This window comes from Trichosurus vulpecula, chromosome 3 (genome assembly GCF_011100635.1).
Source record: "Trichosurus vulpecula isolate mTriVul1 chromosome 3, mTriVul1.pri, whole genome shotgun sequence".
Lineage (NCBI taxonomy): Eukaryota > Metazoa > Chordata > Mammalia > Diprotodontia > Phalangeridae > Trichosurus > Trichosurus vulpecula.
Window position 1 is genome coordinate 322,338,528 of NC_050575.1, and position 13,231 is coordinate 322,351,758.

At 37.5% G+C, this 13,231-nt stretch overlaps 1 protein-coding gene across 1 annotated transcript in view; it reads right to left on the minus strand.

Moving 5' to 3' along the window:
- The window catches only part of ACTR2 (actin related protein 2), a 61,854-nt gene that overhangs the window by 7,936 nt on the left and 40,687 nt on the right, over nt 1–13,231 (minus strand). The window contains exons 5-8 of the mRNA XM_036748529.1: nt 11,147–11,283; nt 7,767–7,916; nt 4,141–4,286; nt 1,403–1,535 (exon numbers count right to left, since the gene is read on the minus strand). Of these exons, the coding sequence (XP_036604424.1) occupies nt 1,403–1,535; nt 4,141–4,286; nt 7,767–7,916; nt 11,147–11,283 (566 nt within the window). The remainder of the gene's footprint in view (nt 1–1,402; nt 1,536–4,140; nt 4,287–7,766; nt 7,917–11,146; nt 11,284–13,231) is intronic.

Here is a 13,231-nt window from a genome sequence, read left to right on the forward strand (position 1 = left end):
TTTTTTTATGTCATGGACCCCTCTGGAAGTCTGATGAAACCTATAGACCCCTTTCTCAAAATGTTTTTTTTTAAATGTATAAAATACAATACATACTTCAAAAACAAGGTCATGAGCCCCTGGTTAAGAATCCCTGCTCTATACTCTTGTTCAGTACTTTTAAACATATTCTCTGCTATTATCTAGGAATCTTTACTTAGAACTGTAAAGAACCTTAGAAATAAGGAAATGAGGAATCAAAAAAGGGTAGTTTTCAGCAGGGGAATTATACAATCAGAGTCATTAGAAGCTAGGTAGCTACTAAGGGGATGAGACTAGAGGCCAGAAAACTGGTGGTAAAGTTATTGTAACTAATAATTTGGGGTAAAAATTAATGAAGGCCTCACTTAGAGTAGTTATCAATGGGAAGGGTAAGAAGGCAATGGAGGTGAGCAATACTATGGAAATAAACTCCACAGGACTTGACAACTAATTGGGTATAGGGGAATAAGAGAGAGGGAAGAGTCAAACATGACTCAGGATTTTTAAGCATGTTAATTGCATCAATTGGGGAAGGAGGTGGGGAGGAGAGAAAAGGGGAAGGAAAGAAGCATTTATATAGCACTTACTATGTGTCAGGCACTGTACTAGGCACTTTTTACCAATATTATCTCATGTGATCCTAACAACAAACCAGCAAAGCAGGTGCTGTTATTATCCCCATTTTACAGTTCCGGATGCTGAGATGATAGACACCTGAGGCCAGATTTGAACTCTGGTATTCCTGACTCCAGGCCCTGCAATCTACCCAGTGTCACCTAGCTGCCTCAGAAACTCGGAGGTCAAGGGAGGGTTTTTGGAACTGAGTTGGTTTCAGGATATGCAAATTTAAATGGGGGTGGTGGTGACTGATGAGAAGAAGAGATCATCAAGTAGAAATGGAGGGAGGAGGAAATGAATATAGAAACTTTTAACACTATATTGTTTTATAACAAATAATAAATGTATTAAGGACAGTAAAGAAGTCTTGTTTATTCTACCCCTACCCCCCTACCAATGTCTAACCCAATAAATATAGTGGGTGTTCAATAACTGTTAAGAGAGGTAGCAGAGAAAGAAATATTTAATCATTTCAGCTGGAGAATTGGTTATGAATAATAAAATCAGAAAAGATCATTCTCAGAATCACCGTGTGATTTTGGCCCAATCCTTAGAGTCGGCCCGAAAGGTTTGGTCCTGTATGGTCACTCCTAGGTCAGAAGATGGCAAGGAAAAAGGCATCCCATTCTCCAAGATGTTCTAGCTGACCACATGTCACACAAAGGCTGAGCTCCTAGCTCCCTCTAGTGGTTGTCAGGATTCCTAATCTACTTCCTAGAATTTGAAACTACAGAAAGCCTGAACTATGTCGTTCACTACTTACCGAAAGTTTTTCCACATCCCCCTTTAAAACTCGTTCTAGGTACAGTTGTTTAAGTTCTCGTTCCAAACGAGACGGCAGGCCAGGGTACATAGTAGATCCTCCAGAAAGCACAATGTGCTTATAAAATTCAGATCTAAAGAAGATAAATCAGGTTATAGACTTAGAGTTCAAAAAGACAAGAGGAAATCACCCATTCCTCCAACCCCCTCATTTTATAGATTGGGGGGGGGTGCGGGGGGGGGAGGAGAGGAAGGAAGAGAAACTGATACGTAAAACCATTTATCCAAAGTGTGATCCAAGTGGGACTAAAACTCAGGTTTCTTGTCACCAGTTCAATGCTCTCTTCAGTACTGTCAAAATGCATTAGTTTTGGATTAGAGGACTGCAGTGACTGATGTATCTGGTATTCTCAGGGAGAGTGTATCACAGGACTGTGAGCTGGAGATCATCTATTCACTCCTATGATAGACATGAAAACTGAGGCCTTGAGAGGTCAAAAAGACTTATCTAAAATCACACGAGTACATCTGAGTAGGTAAATTTATAAACCACAATTTTGAACTGGACGGGTCTTTAGAGGTCATCATCTGATCCCATCCTTTCACAGATGAGGAAATAAAGGGAAGTGCTTTGCCCAAAGGTCAGAGAGAATGTCACTAACAAGGGCCAAAACTTGAACCCAGGTCTTCTGACTCCAGAGCCAGTGCCCATTCTCATCTACTACTCTGTCATCTCTCCCTCCCTTCATTCTACTGACACTGACATCAATGCATTCAGTTTAGAATCTGTAAAGAACTCTGGGTGGTACTCCCTTAGGAATCTCCAATCCTTGCCTGCCCTGGACCTGGACAACATTGTCAACTCCACTCTTGCTGGGGACATGCAGTATTACTGGTAGGAGTCTGGGAGCTGTGCCACAATCTCCATGTGAAAGAGGTGGATTTCCATCCTGTGTCTGCCCCAATGAACAAGTGGCAGAGCTGAAATTCGAATCCAGGTTCCAGCTTAGTGCCCAGAGCACAGTAAGTGCTTAATAAATACTTACAGACTGCCTGGTTGTCTCCACATTCACGCTCTTTCCACTACCTATCACGCTACCTTGATCTGAATTATTCCTGATGCTGCTTTTAATGTGGCTTCATCTAGATAATCCTGCAAAGCCTCTATTTTCCATTAATATTGCATGGAAAAATATCACTAGTCACAGACCTTAGCAGACACTGACTGGTGCTGCTAGTGGGCAACAAGTCTGGACTCTAGTAAGTGGTATGTGACTCTATGTTCTGATGAGAGTGGATACTCTGCATCAGGAGCTATGAGGATTAAATGTATGCATGTGTATGTATATGTGTGTACACGTGTATGTGTATAAATACACACACCATACATGTGCGCGCGCACACATATGAGTACACACACGAGGACTGAGGTATGTTTTTGCATGTGTGATGACAGTGATATTGCTCTCAAATGTAGAGCCCCTTCGGCTAAGGAGTTATGGCTTGAATTATGCTTTATGTATTAAATGTGCTTAAAAATACAAAAAACTAAATACCAGTCAATGGTAAACATGGGAGGCAGCATGGTATAGAGGAAAGAGCACTGCTCTGGGGTCAGAGGAGCTGGGTTCAAATCCTCCCTGACATTTACTACCATGTATGACCCTGGACACACCACAACCTTCTGCGGCCTCAATTTCTTCCTCTATAAAATAAAGGGTTGGAGATTTCAGAGGAGCAGCGATGAAGTATGCAACCCACTTCCTGACAGGAGTCAGATGGATTCGAAATGCAAAATAAGACATGGATTTTCAGATATGGCCACTGGGGGGATTTATTTTCCTTAATTGTATGTATTTGATACACAAGTTTCAAGTATCTTCTTTTTTAAATAGGGAGGTGCAGGGCGGGGATAGAGTTAAGCTAAGGATAGAGTTACAAAGAGAGAGAGATGGAGAGAGAGAGAAAGACAGACAGAGAGAAGGGAGAGAGAGAGGGAGGGAGAGGGAGAGAGGGAGAGAGAGAGAGAGAAGTCACAAAAGCATTTTTTTAAAACATACAGGAAAGGTCAAAAAGAATCACAGAAAGTAAGCAGGATAATTTTGAAAGTGACATATTGAATTTATTCTACTCTAAAAAAAGGAAAAGCAAAATAATAGAGATCTACAATTCTATATGGAAATACTCATTTGGGGTGTGTTAAATTCAGAATTTTTTTTTAAAAAGCAGAGGTTGGATGAGATGGCCTCTGAGGTCCCTTTCGCCCCTACAAGGATCCTATGAACAAAAATGGGCCGTATGGGGTTTAATACACATTATAATATCAACTATGAGATAAAAATATCCCTGCCAAAAGTATTTACCACAATTAGAAAGTGTCAATTAGAGGGGTATCTGACTGTCTTCTACTTGGCTTGCTGCTTGCCAAGACCCAGCCTAAAATAAATGTTCTGTTTTAATATATACTCATTATTATCCCTTGCTCCACAGTTACTTTACCAAAATGACTCATTGGGTATATCCCTTAAATTATGGTCAACTAATCTATGCTTTAAAAAGTAGCTTTTAACCCACTATAATGGGTCTATTTTTATGTTTAAAGTTCACTGTCACCCTTCAGAAATTACTTTCCTGTACTTAAAAACACTAATTCTTGCCAATTAATTGACAGCTCAACCACTATTTACAATATACCCATTTCTAAAGGCTTGCATGAAAGCACAAAACATCCTAACCTACCTGGTGTCAATATCAGCAGCCTGGATTGTGTTAAAAAGCAATTCGGCAACACCTACTCCTTCCACATTAATCAAATGAGGTTGAAATAAAGCTTCAGGTGCTTCAAACCTCTCTCCACCAACTTTGATAATTCGGCCATCTGGGAGCTAAAATATAAGAAAACAAGGGTACAGGTACATATTTAATAAGGATTCGTGACCATACTAGCCAAAAGCAGAACTGGCTTTCCATCACTACAAAGCATACAACTAGAAAAGAGGCAGTGTGTTTTAGCAGAAAGAACAATGGACAAGTTCAAGTATATCAGCTCTACCACTTAATACCTGAGTGACTGGGCAAATCATACAAATTTCTATAAGCTTTTCCCCTCATCTATAAAATGCAGGTCCATCAATAAGCTTTAACTAAGCTCTTACTATGGGTCAGGAGATGTTCTAGGCATCAAAGATGAAACAGCTGCTACCCTCAAAGAGCTTCTACTCTACTGGGGGATTAAAGCCTATTCACAAATAAATAAATACAAAAATAAATGTAGGTGCATTCACAACTAGGGAAATCAAACGATTCTTTTAAAAGAGGTGGCACTTGAGCTGAGCCTTGAAGGAAGTTTGGTATGAGACCATTTGAGGTATGGGAGGACACTGTATGTAAAGGCATAACTCAGGTAATCTGGCTTGAGGGTAGAGCACAAGACGCAAAGTGTACGTAGTCAATATGCAAAGATATGCTGAAGCCAGACTGTGAAGGTTTTAAGGGACAACAAAAGAGTGTGTATTTTCTCCAAAAGGCAAAGGAGAGAAGATGGTGGTGCCCTCAACAGAAATGTGGGAGTTGGAGGGAGGGAATGGTTTAGGGGAAGAAGATAATGAGTTCTCATCCTATTTTTAATAGGGTGAGTTGGATACCTATGGGACCTCCAGGTACAGATGGCCAACAGCATAGTACAGCGAAAAGAGCACTGGCTGCAGTTGGAGCAGACCTGGGTTCAAATCCAGTCTCTGATGCTTACTATCTGTGTTACCCTGAACATGTCACTTCACTGCCCCAGGTCTCAGTTTTTTTTCATTTATAAAACGAGAATTGGACTAGATGATATCCAAGATCTTCTCACGCACAAGCAGATGATAACAAGATTCAGGCCTGGAGCTCAGAAGAGAAAGTGGGAAGGACGTGGGAGCTATCTGCATAGAGATTGCACATGAATAAATATATTCTAAGAGTACTGTTCTAAATATCTAAAGAGACCATACATAAACTATGGTTAAAAGTCGAATTTTCGCTCTGTAAACAAGGCAACGGAGGCAAAGGGTTTATTACTTACCAAAGGTTAGATAACTAGTTAGGGCTAAGCTAAGTGTTCAACAGCAACAGAACGCCTTTTTCTTCCACCCTACTAGACTTTTTCTAATAGATCATACTATTTTACCTACTTGCTATATTTTACTACTTTTTATGTAAGCTGACAGTGTTCATAAGTTTTGCTTTAAACATGAACATTAAATTCAAATTTTCCAGAAGAGTTGAGAAAATGTACTTCCTTCCTCTCTTTGCAAAGCTGGGGGGACTCATGTCTGCATCAAGAACTATCAGCTAGTCAGATCTCATATAGATAAATGCGAACACTGTTACAGTTGATATGTTGGTTGTTTTCATTGCACTTTTTTTCTTCCTAAAAGGGGATAGCTTGCCAGGTGGAGATATATTTGGAAGTGAATATCATATTAAAAAAAAAAGATTGTCATTTAAGATATAAAATTTAAAAACATTTAAAATAAGCTTAAAATTTTTTTTAGTGTCATATCAACTTTTTTAGGGACATAATTTTGTAAAGCAAATACCAAATTTAGCTTTATTTAAATGAGCAATGCTGAAAGGACACTGCCTCTCTTATACTACCACTACACTGTTCAGCAGACTGAATTACAAGCCAAATATGTACACTGGTATGTTGGCATCTGATGTATTTCTTCACGAGATCCTAAAATTAATTATGGTATTTAATCACAGTTGTTTTAGAATTTTTAACATATTAATTATATTTAGCACCTCCTCAATTGATTCTGTTATATAATTAGTTCCCATGATAGAAATAACTCATCTAAAACTCTTGCATCTGTTGGCTACAATAATCAAATTTTATTCAGTATCTCACAAGAAGTACATTTAGTTCTGCTATAACACCTGTTTTAAAAACACAAATTTGTTCCAACATGGGAAAAATTTGAGCATCAACTAAATTTTGAATTTGTTTAGGATTTCATCAAAAAGAGAGAGAATACTGAAAACTGCATCAATTCACAATAACTCACAAGCTGTAATCCTTCTGATGCTCATTTCCACAAGCAAATGTAAAGTATTTTCCAAGGTAAAATGGGATGTTTAGTGTTTATCTTCTGGTATAGTAGGAGCTACATGCTCAAGCACAAACATACACCCCTTTTGTCAAGGTAAACAGTGCCACTATTTATTGTAGTATCTATGCATTTCTTAAGCATTTAATGTTTTAAGTTGTGCTAGTGATTTATTAGGTTCTTATCTTTTTTTTATGTGTTACTGATAAAGTTTTGTTTACACGCAAACTCCATCTCCCTCAAAAAGCCTGCGATTTTTATTGTTCAATATTGCATAGCACAGTGATTTTTAGGAACACATTTCATGTTAGAGTAGAACTGAATGCACTGTCTATTTCTGAGTTGTGAAGTGTTAAATTCTAAAAGTACAAATTATACACAATACATTTTATCCTCAAATATTTCAAGTGATTTAACAGAAAAGTTTGCTTTTAACAGATCAAGAGACTAAGGGAAAAATATTCAACATGAGGGCATTTTGGCTATATACAACATCTTAAAGTTTATGAAACATTGTTCTCTTTAATACAGCAATTTCATTACTTGGTAGGGTCCAATTACCTCTCTTTTATTTTCCTCCAGTATTAATCACGAAGGCAAGTAAAAAATTAGGAATCTAGGAATGTTTTTAAGCACACCTTTACAAACAGCTGCAGAAGGAGCTCAATAAATGTGATTTTACTTAAAAAAAAAAAACAAACGTGGTTTTATATATATACATATACATACACATTTAGTCAGTGTTAAATATGGCTTTAAATTCTTTCTTTCCTATATAAAGTTAAGAAAGACATCTTATTCAGATAAACTTAAAGGTTAAATGTTGTAGGTTATAGGAAAATAAATGTTTTCCAGGAGATTAATTTTACTTAATGGAAAGAATTTATGAATATCTCATTAATTAAACACTGATTCAAAGAAAAGAATGCCACGTACTGAATTATCAAGGCAAACTTTCATATACCCAGATTTGGGGAAGGATGGAGGACAGGTAATGCAAAGTAGAAAAAATGCATACAGAATCTTAAGAAATGGAAGGGAATTTTAGATGTAAATCACTCCAATCCTTCAAACGATTATTTATAATTCTTAACACAAGAACAAAGATACTTGGTTTGAAGCAGGAGAGGACTCTGTAAAGCATTTACGCCACTATTTTAAATGCTCTGCAATCTCACTGATGTGTGTACTGTTTTCTTCTAATTGAAACTTAGTCATAAAGAAAAAACATTGATTGTATCTTTTAATTTCTGAAATTAGGCACATTATACTTACTGTATAAGATTCAACTAACACTGTGGTTTCTAGGGCCAGTTTCTGCTCCTGTTCAATATTATACCCCACATAGCACAGTTTTTCTTTAATCATGCGAACAGTTTCAAAATCAGCAGAATGGTTGAAGGCATATCCCCGAAGCAGAAGCAGCTGATGTGAAAACAAGAGAGGATGAGCACTGTCATTTCTATTTTTAGCTCTTAAATTATGCACAATAATAGTTAACATTTACACAGTATTTTAAGATTTATAAAGTGCTTTATCTATATTTTTATTTGACCCTCACAATCATTCAGTGAGAGAGACACCATTATTTATCCTCCTTATACAGATGAGGAAAGTCAGGCACAAAAAGGTTCAGTGGCTCTCACAGTAACAGAATTTAAATTCAGGGTTCTTCTGATTTCAAATCCAGTGTTTTTTACTCTGCTGCCTCATGTACACATGATTTATTAAATACTAGTGGCTCCTTCCCTCTCATCTTTCTTTATCCATACTCACTTTGTCTATACTTTCAATATTTATACTCCACGTCTAAACTCACTTCTCAATGCCCTACCATCTGACTTTATTCTTCATCACTCAGCTCAAACCTCTCTTTTATGGCTTTCGTTCATGAAATAAAAAAGGAAGAAATTCTGTGAAAACAGTTCAATCAAAATATGGTTTTGAAAGACATGCATTCACAGAAATATATTAAGTTATATTTATGAGAGCTGGTCTTCAGATAATCAATTATTTTTGGATACAGCAACTCACCCAGACCCAAAACTCATTAAAGGCTCTATACTGTAAGGCAGGGCTGCCCAAAATGTGGCCTGAGGGCTGCATGTGGCCTGCAGTGTGATTTATGCAGCCCACCTACAAGCATAGAAATTTACATAAATGCTTTAGTAAACAAAGCCAAGCTACTGCAGAGCTCTCACTAAAATGGCAAATCAAAATATATTGTCTATTGTTTCAATAAAAACCTAAGGTTGGCCAGCCCTGCTGTAAGGCATTGGAGGAATTGTGATCTTAATGAATGGAAAAAATTAACCGAAGACAATGAAATTTATACAATATGGCTTTTTCTCTTACTTGATACTCTTATATTAAACAAAAGTTTACATGGGAGAAAGGTTCTGTATCTTTACCCCATTTGCCATGAAAATCCTCCAAAGATCCAACTACCCATGATTAGCAAGCATTGGGCAGTAGTTTACCACCAATTTGCATTTACATACTATTTTAATGCTTAAAAAGGACCTTCCTCACCACAATGCTTAGAGATAGTAAACAGAAGCATCACAATCCCTATTACACAGGGACTCAATAGTCAGTGGTATATTGGAAGGATTAGAAGGAAAGATCAAACATAATCAGGCCAAACAACATATAGTAAATTCTAGCTCAGAGATTAAGGGATGGCTACTTAAGCCAACAATCAACAATGGCAGACTGACTTATGTTCAGCCTTTTTCTGTACATGCTAATAGTGAGCCAAGTTTCTGATCTAGACGATTTTCATTTTTCTTATGTCTTAAAACAATCTTTGCCAACTCCTCTGTAGCACTGTTCCACTGATCATCTCACCTCCTCCATCCCAGCCTCAATTTCTCCTAACCAAAAATAAACCATCATCCCAAATAACCGTTCCCTCAACTCTCGTACTCACTTCTCAACTTTTCAGCTTCTCTCTTCCCTTTTACAACTCAACTTCTAGCATGAAATGTGAACCCACTGCCTTACCACCCATGCTCTATCCCCTTCAGTATGGCTTTCTTCTCTATCACTATCATGAAACTTCTCTCTCCAAGTCACTGAAAATTTCCAATGGCTTCTTCATCTCCATGTTCAGCCCTCTCTACTGCGTGTGACACTGTGTTCTTCCTCCTTCCCTCCCCCCACTTCAATACTCTCTGTCCCCTTCGTGTCACTGCATTTTTGGTTGTCCTACCCTAACATCTCAGGGCCCTTTCCTTGTTTTCCTTCCTTCTCCTAACCACTAAAGTGAAGCCCTCTAATTGTCCTCAGCCCTCTTATTCTTCCACACTCTCTTGCTTGGCAATCTCATTCATGGCTATCATGTTAATTATCACCATTATTCAGGTATACTTCCAAAATCTGTATCTTGATCTCTACCACCTGCTCTAGTTTTATATGTCCAACTGTTTGCTAGGTACCCCGCCTCCTTTTTTAGAATATCTTAAACTCAACATACCCAAAATTGAATTCATTAATTTTTTCCAAAACCTACACTTTCACTTAACTTCCTGACTTGTCATTTTCTTTTCCCTCTCACTCACCTCTCCACTGCCCCCCCTCCCACAACACAATTCTACCTCTGAAATCCATTACATCCTATCCTGTGCCTTCCATTCCTACTTCTACCAACCTAGTTGAAGCCTTCATCATCTCTTCTCTGAGATCCTTAGGTCCTATTTATATGACCTCCCCAAAACCATTAGTCCAAGTATTAGTCCCATTTCTGAGGTTCTGAGGTTAAGTGACTTTCCCTAGGTCAAAAAGAATTAATAATATATCAGACACTTAAACTCAAGTATTCCAATTCCAAATTCCATATGTATTCACCATTGGTCCTCCCAACTGTTCTTTATCTGACCTTTTATGCTGCTACCAATGTATTTCCTACCACATACCTTGGGTCACAAAACTCTCACATACTGAAAAAACTGTTAGTGGTTCATCATTACCTACTGAATAAAACACAAACTTCTTAGTGTAACATTCAATGTCTCCCATTATCTGGAGTTAACTTACCTTTCTGGTCATATTTCATAGGGACTTCCCTTTGCATAAACTATACAGCAGCTGAACTGGCCAACTCCTTTTTTTTTTTTTGGGCCTCTTTTGACTCTCTCTGTCTTCTGGCTTTCCAGATGCCAACTCCCATACATGGTTAAGTTCCCTTCTTCCCTCATCTCTCCCTATTGACAATCTTCCTCTCATTTAAGGTCCAGTTCAATTCAATAAAGAAAGGACATTATTTATACCCATTGTTGAAAAAACTACAGGGATCCTAAAAAGTTATAAATTTAATGGGTGAAAGACAGCAAAAACTGATTTATAACAGAAAAAAGGATAAGAGTAGAACTTCGATAACTAGGCCCTGAATCCTAAAAACTTCACTGGGAATACCTGGATTATGTAAACCCTATTCACTTGTTTTAAAAATTGTTGAGGGAAATATTATTGGGAGGCTAATTTATAAAGAAGAGGTCTTTCCATTATGTCTTCTGTAGACAGGAGTGAAGAGATTTTTTTTTTATATTCTCTGAAATGAGTAGATTAGTTAGTTCTAAGGTAAATCCAACATACTGCAATTTAATGAAGACAAACCTCAGAGTGTTTAATATGTCTGTCCCCCTCCAGCTTACCTTGATAAGGTACCTGGTAATATCCCTCCCAGCAATATCCAGTCTTCTGGTAAGGTGAGGAAGAGAAAAGCCTTCATATACTGGACATATGTGAGTTACACCATCACCAGAGTCCACAACAACACCAGTCAATAAACCTAGGCAAGAGAAACAACATATGAAATAAAAGGAAAAAGCAGAAAAATTGTAGCCAGCAAATTTTAAATATTAGTAAAGAATGTCATCCAGGACTTGGGAAGTTACAGAAACAAATACCTCTCACATCCACAACACAAAACTTCTATATAATTGAAGTACAGGTTTTCTTTTGGACAGTCCTGGCAAAGAGGTTAAAATTGTACTTGACAGCCTGGATTAAAGGTAAAAATAAAATCTTTCCCTAAAATTTCAAATGGAGAAAAAAGCAGAGAGCTTCAAAAATCCATGAAAATAATAATAATACTTATAGCTAAAATGTATATACCACTTTAGAGTTTGCAAAGGGCTACAGAGTACTTATATTATCTATTTAATAATCACAACTATCTTGCGAGGTGGATACTATAGTTATTTCCATTTTACAGAAGAGGAAACTGAGGGTCAGAGAAGTTAAGTAATTTGTGCAAGGTCACACAGCTAGTAGATATCTGAGACAGGATTCAAACTAAGTTTTTTCTGACTCCTACTCTAGAACACTAGTCGCTATGCCACCACTTGACAGTTATTTCAAGAAGTAAATTTGTTGAAAAATATATGATAGAGGCAGTTCTGAACAATAATGAGACAAATGGAAACTACCTGTTAGAGTAGTAAGGCTTAAAGAAGCAGTATGAGAAATAAAAAATCTCATCCTGAAACGTCCCAAGCACTGAGATTGTTAACTATGCTCTCTCCCTTGACCATCTTTACTCCACTGGCCCCCTTTATGCCACGCTGTCCTGGTTCTCATCTTGATTGTCTGACTAGTTCCTCTTCTGCCTCCTCTTCTCTCTCCCTCATAAAACAGGCACTTATTTCTCAAGGCCCCATCCTTGGCTCTCTCATCTCTCTCTATGCTCTACCTTGCTGATCTAATTTATCTCCAAGGTTTAAACAACAGTAGATTTGATATCATCACCCCTGACTTCAGGTGCCTCCTCTACTGCTTACTTTCTATGAAATCTTCAACCAGTCACATCCTGCCCGGGGCATCTGGACCAGATAACCAGGTCCTCTCCAGCACCAAAATTTGTAACTGTGATTTCCACTTGAATGTTACTCCCTTCATACAATTCATTTCAAGCTAGACAGATCTAAAATCTGAACTTATGCTTGTCTAGATAAATCCCAAATTTACCTTTTCTATATCGCCTCCCTGTCCTGAACATCATTCTCTCAGTAACCCAAGCTAGTAACCTCAGCGATCTCTGACAGCCTTCCCTTCTGATTTTAGACTTAAATATCTCACACCCACACCCTCTTCTCCATTTCCATTGTATCACCACCCAGTGAAGGTCCGTATTGCCCTTCTAACAGTAATCCTTCTCTGAAGTCTCCTCCCACCAAAACCAGCCTACACACCACTGCCAGATGGGTCCCTCAGTAAAACAAAAACAGACCTGCTGGACTACCAACTTTATTAGGTTGCAAGCATTTTGTAAACCTTAAAATGCTAAATAAAATTGAGTAGTATCTGCTTAGTACAATTCATCGAATACATTAGGCACTTAATGTTTATTAAACAAACACCTAGAATAGTCCTTATAAGCAAAACAAAAAGTTTGAGTTCAATCAATTTTTACAATTAAAATTCTACTTCACACTCCCTAGACATCTGGTGAGAATAATTAATAGAAGAAAAGAAGTCTCAGTATTTTACACATAATCATTGATTTAAAGTTCTCAAATATTTAAAAGTATAATAATGCTGTGAGAGAACAGTTTTATTATTGTAAAAGATTCCCTGGTGATAATGAGACCACGTGTAGTCAGTCATAAAAACTAATGAATTTGGGTCAAGAATTACTAATTAACCAGAACTAACTTCACTTTAAAAAAAGCCTTCAAAGCTTTACAAAACACTCTTATACGTTTTGGAGGTAATACCTATTATCATTAGGTAATGTC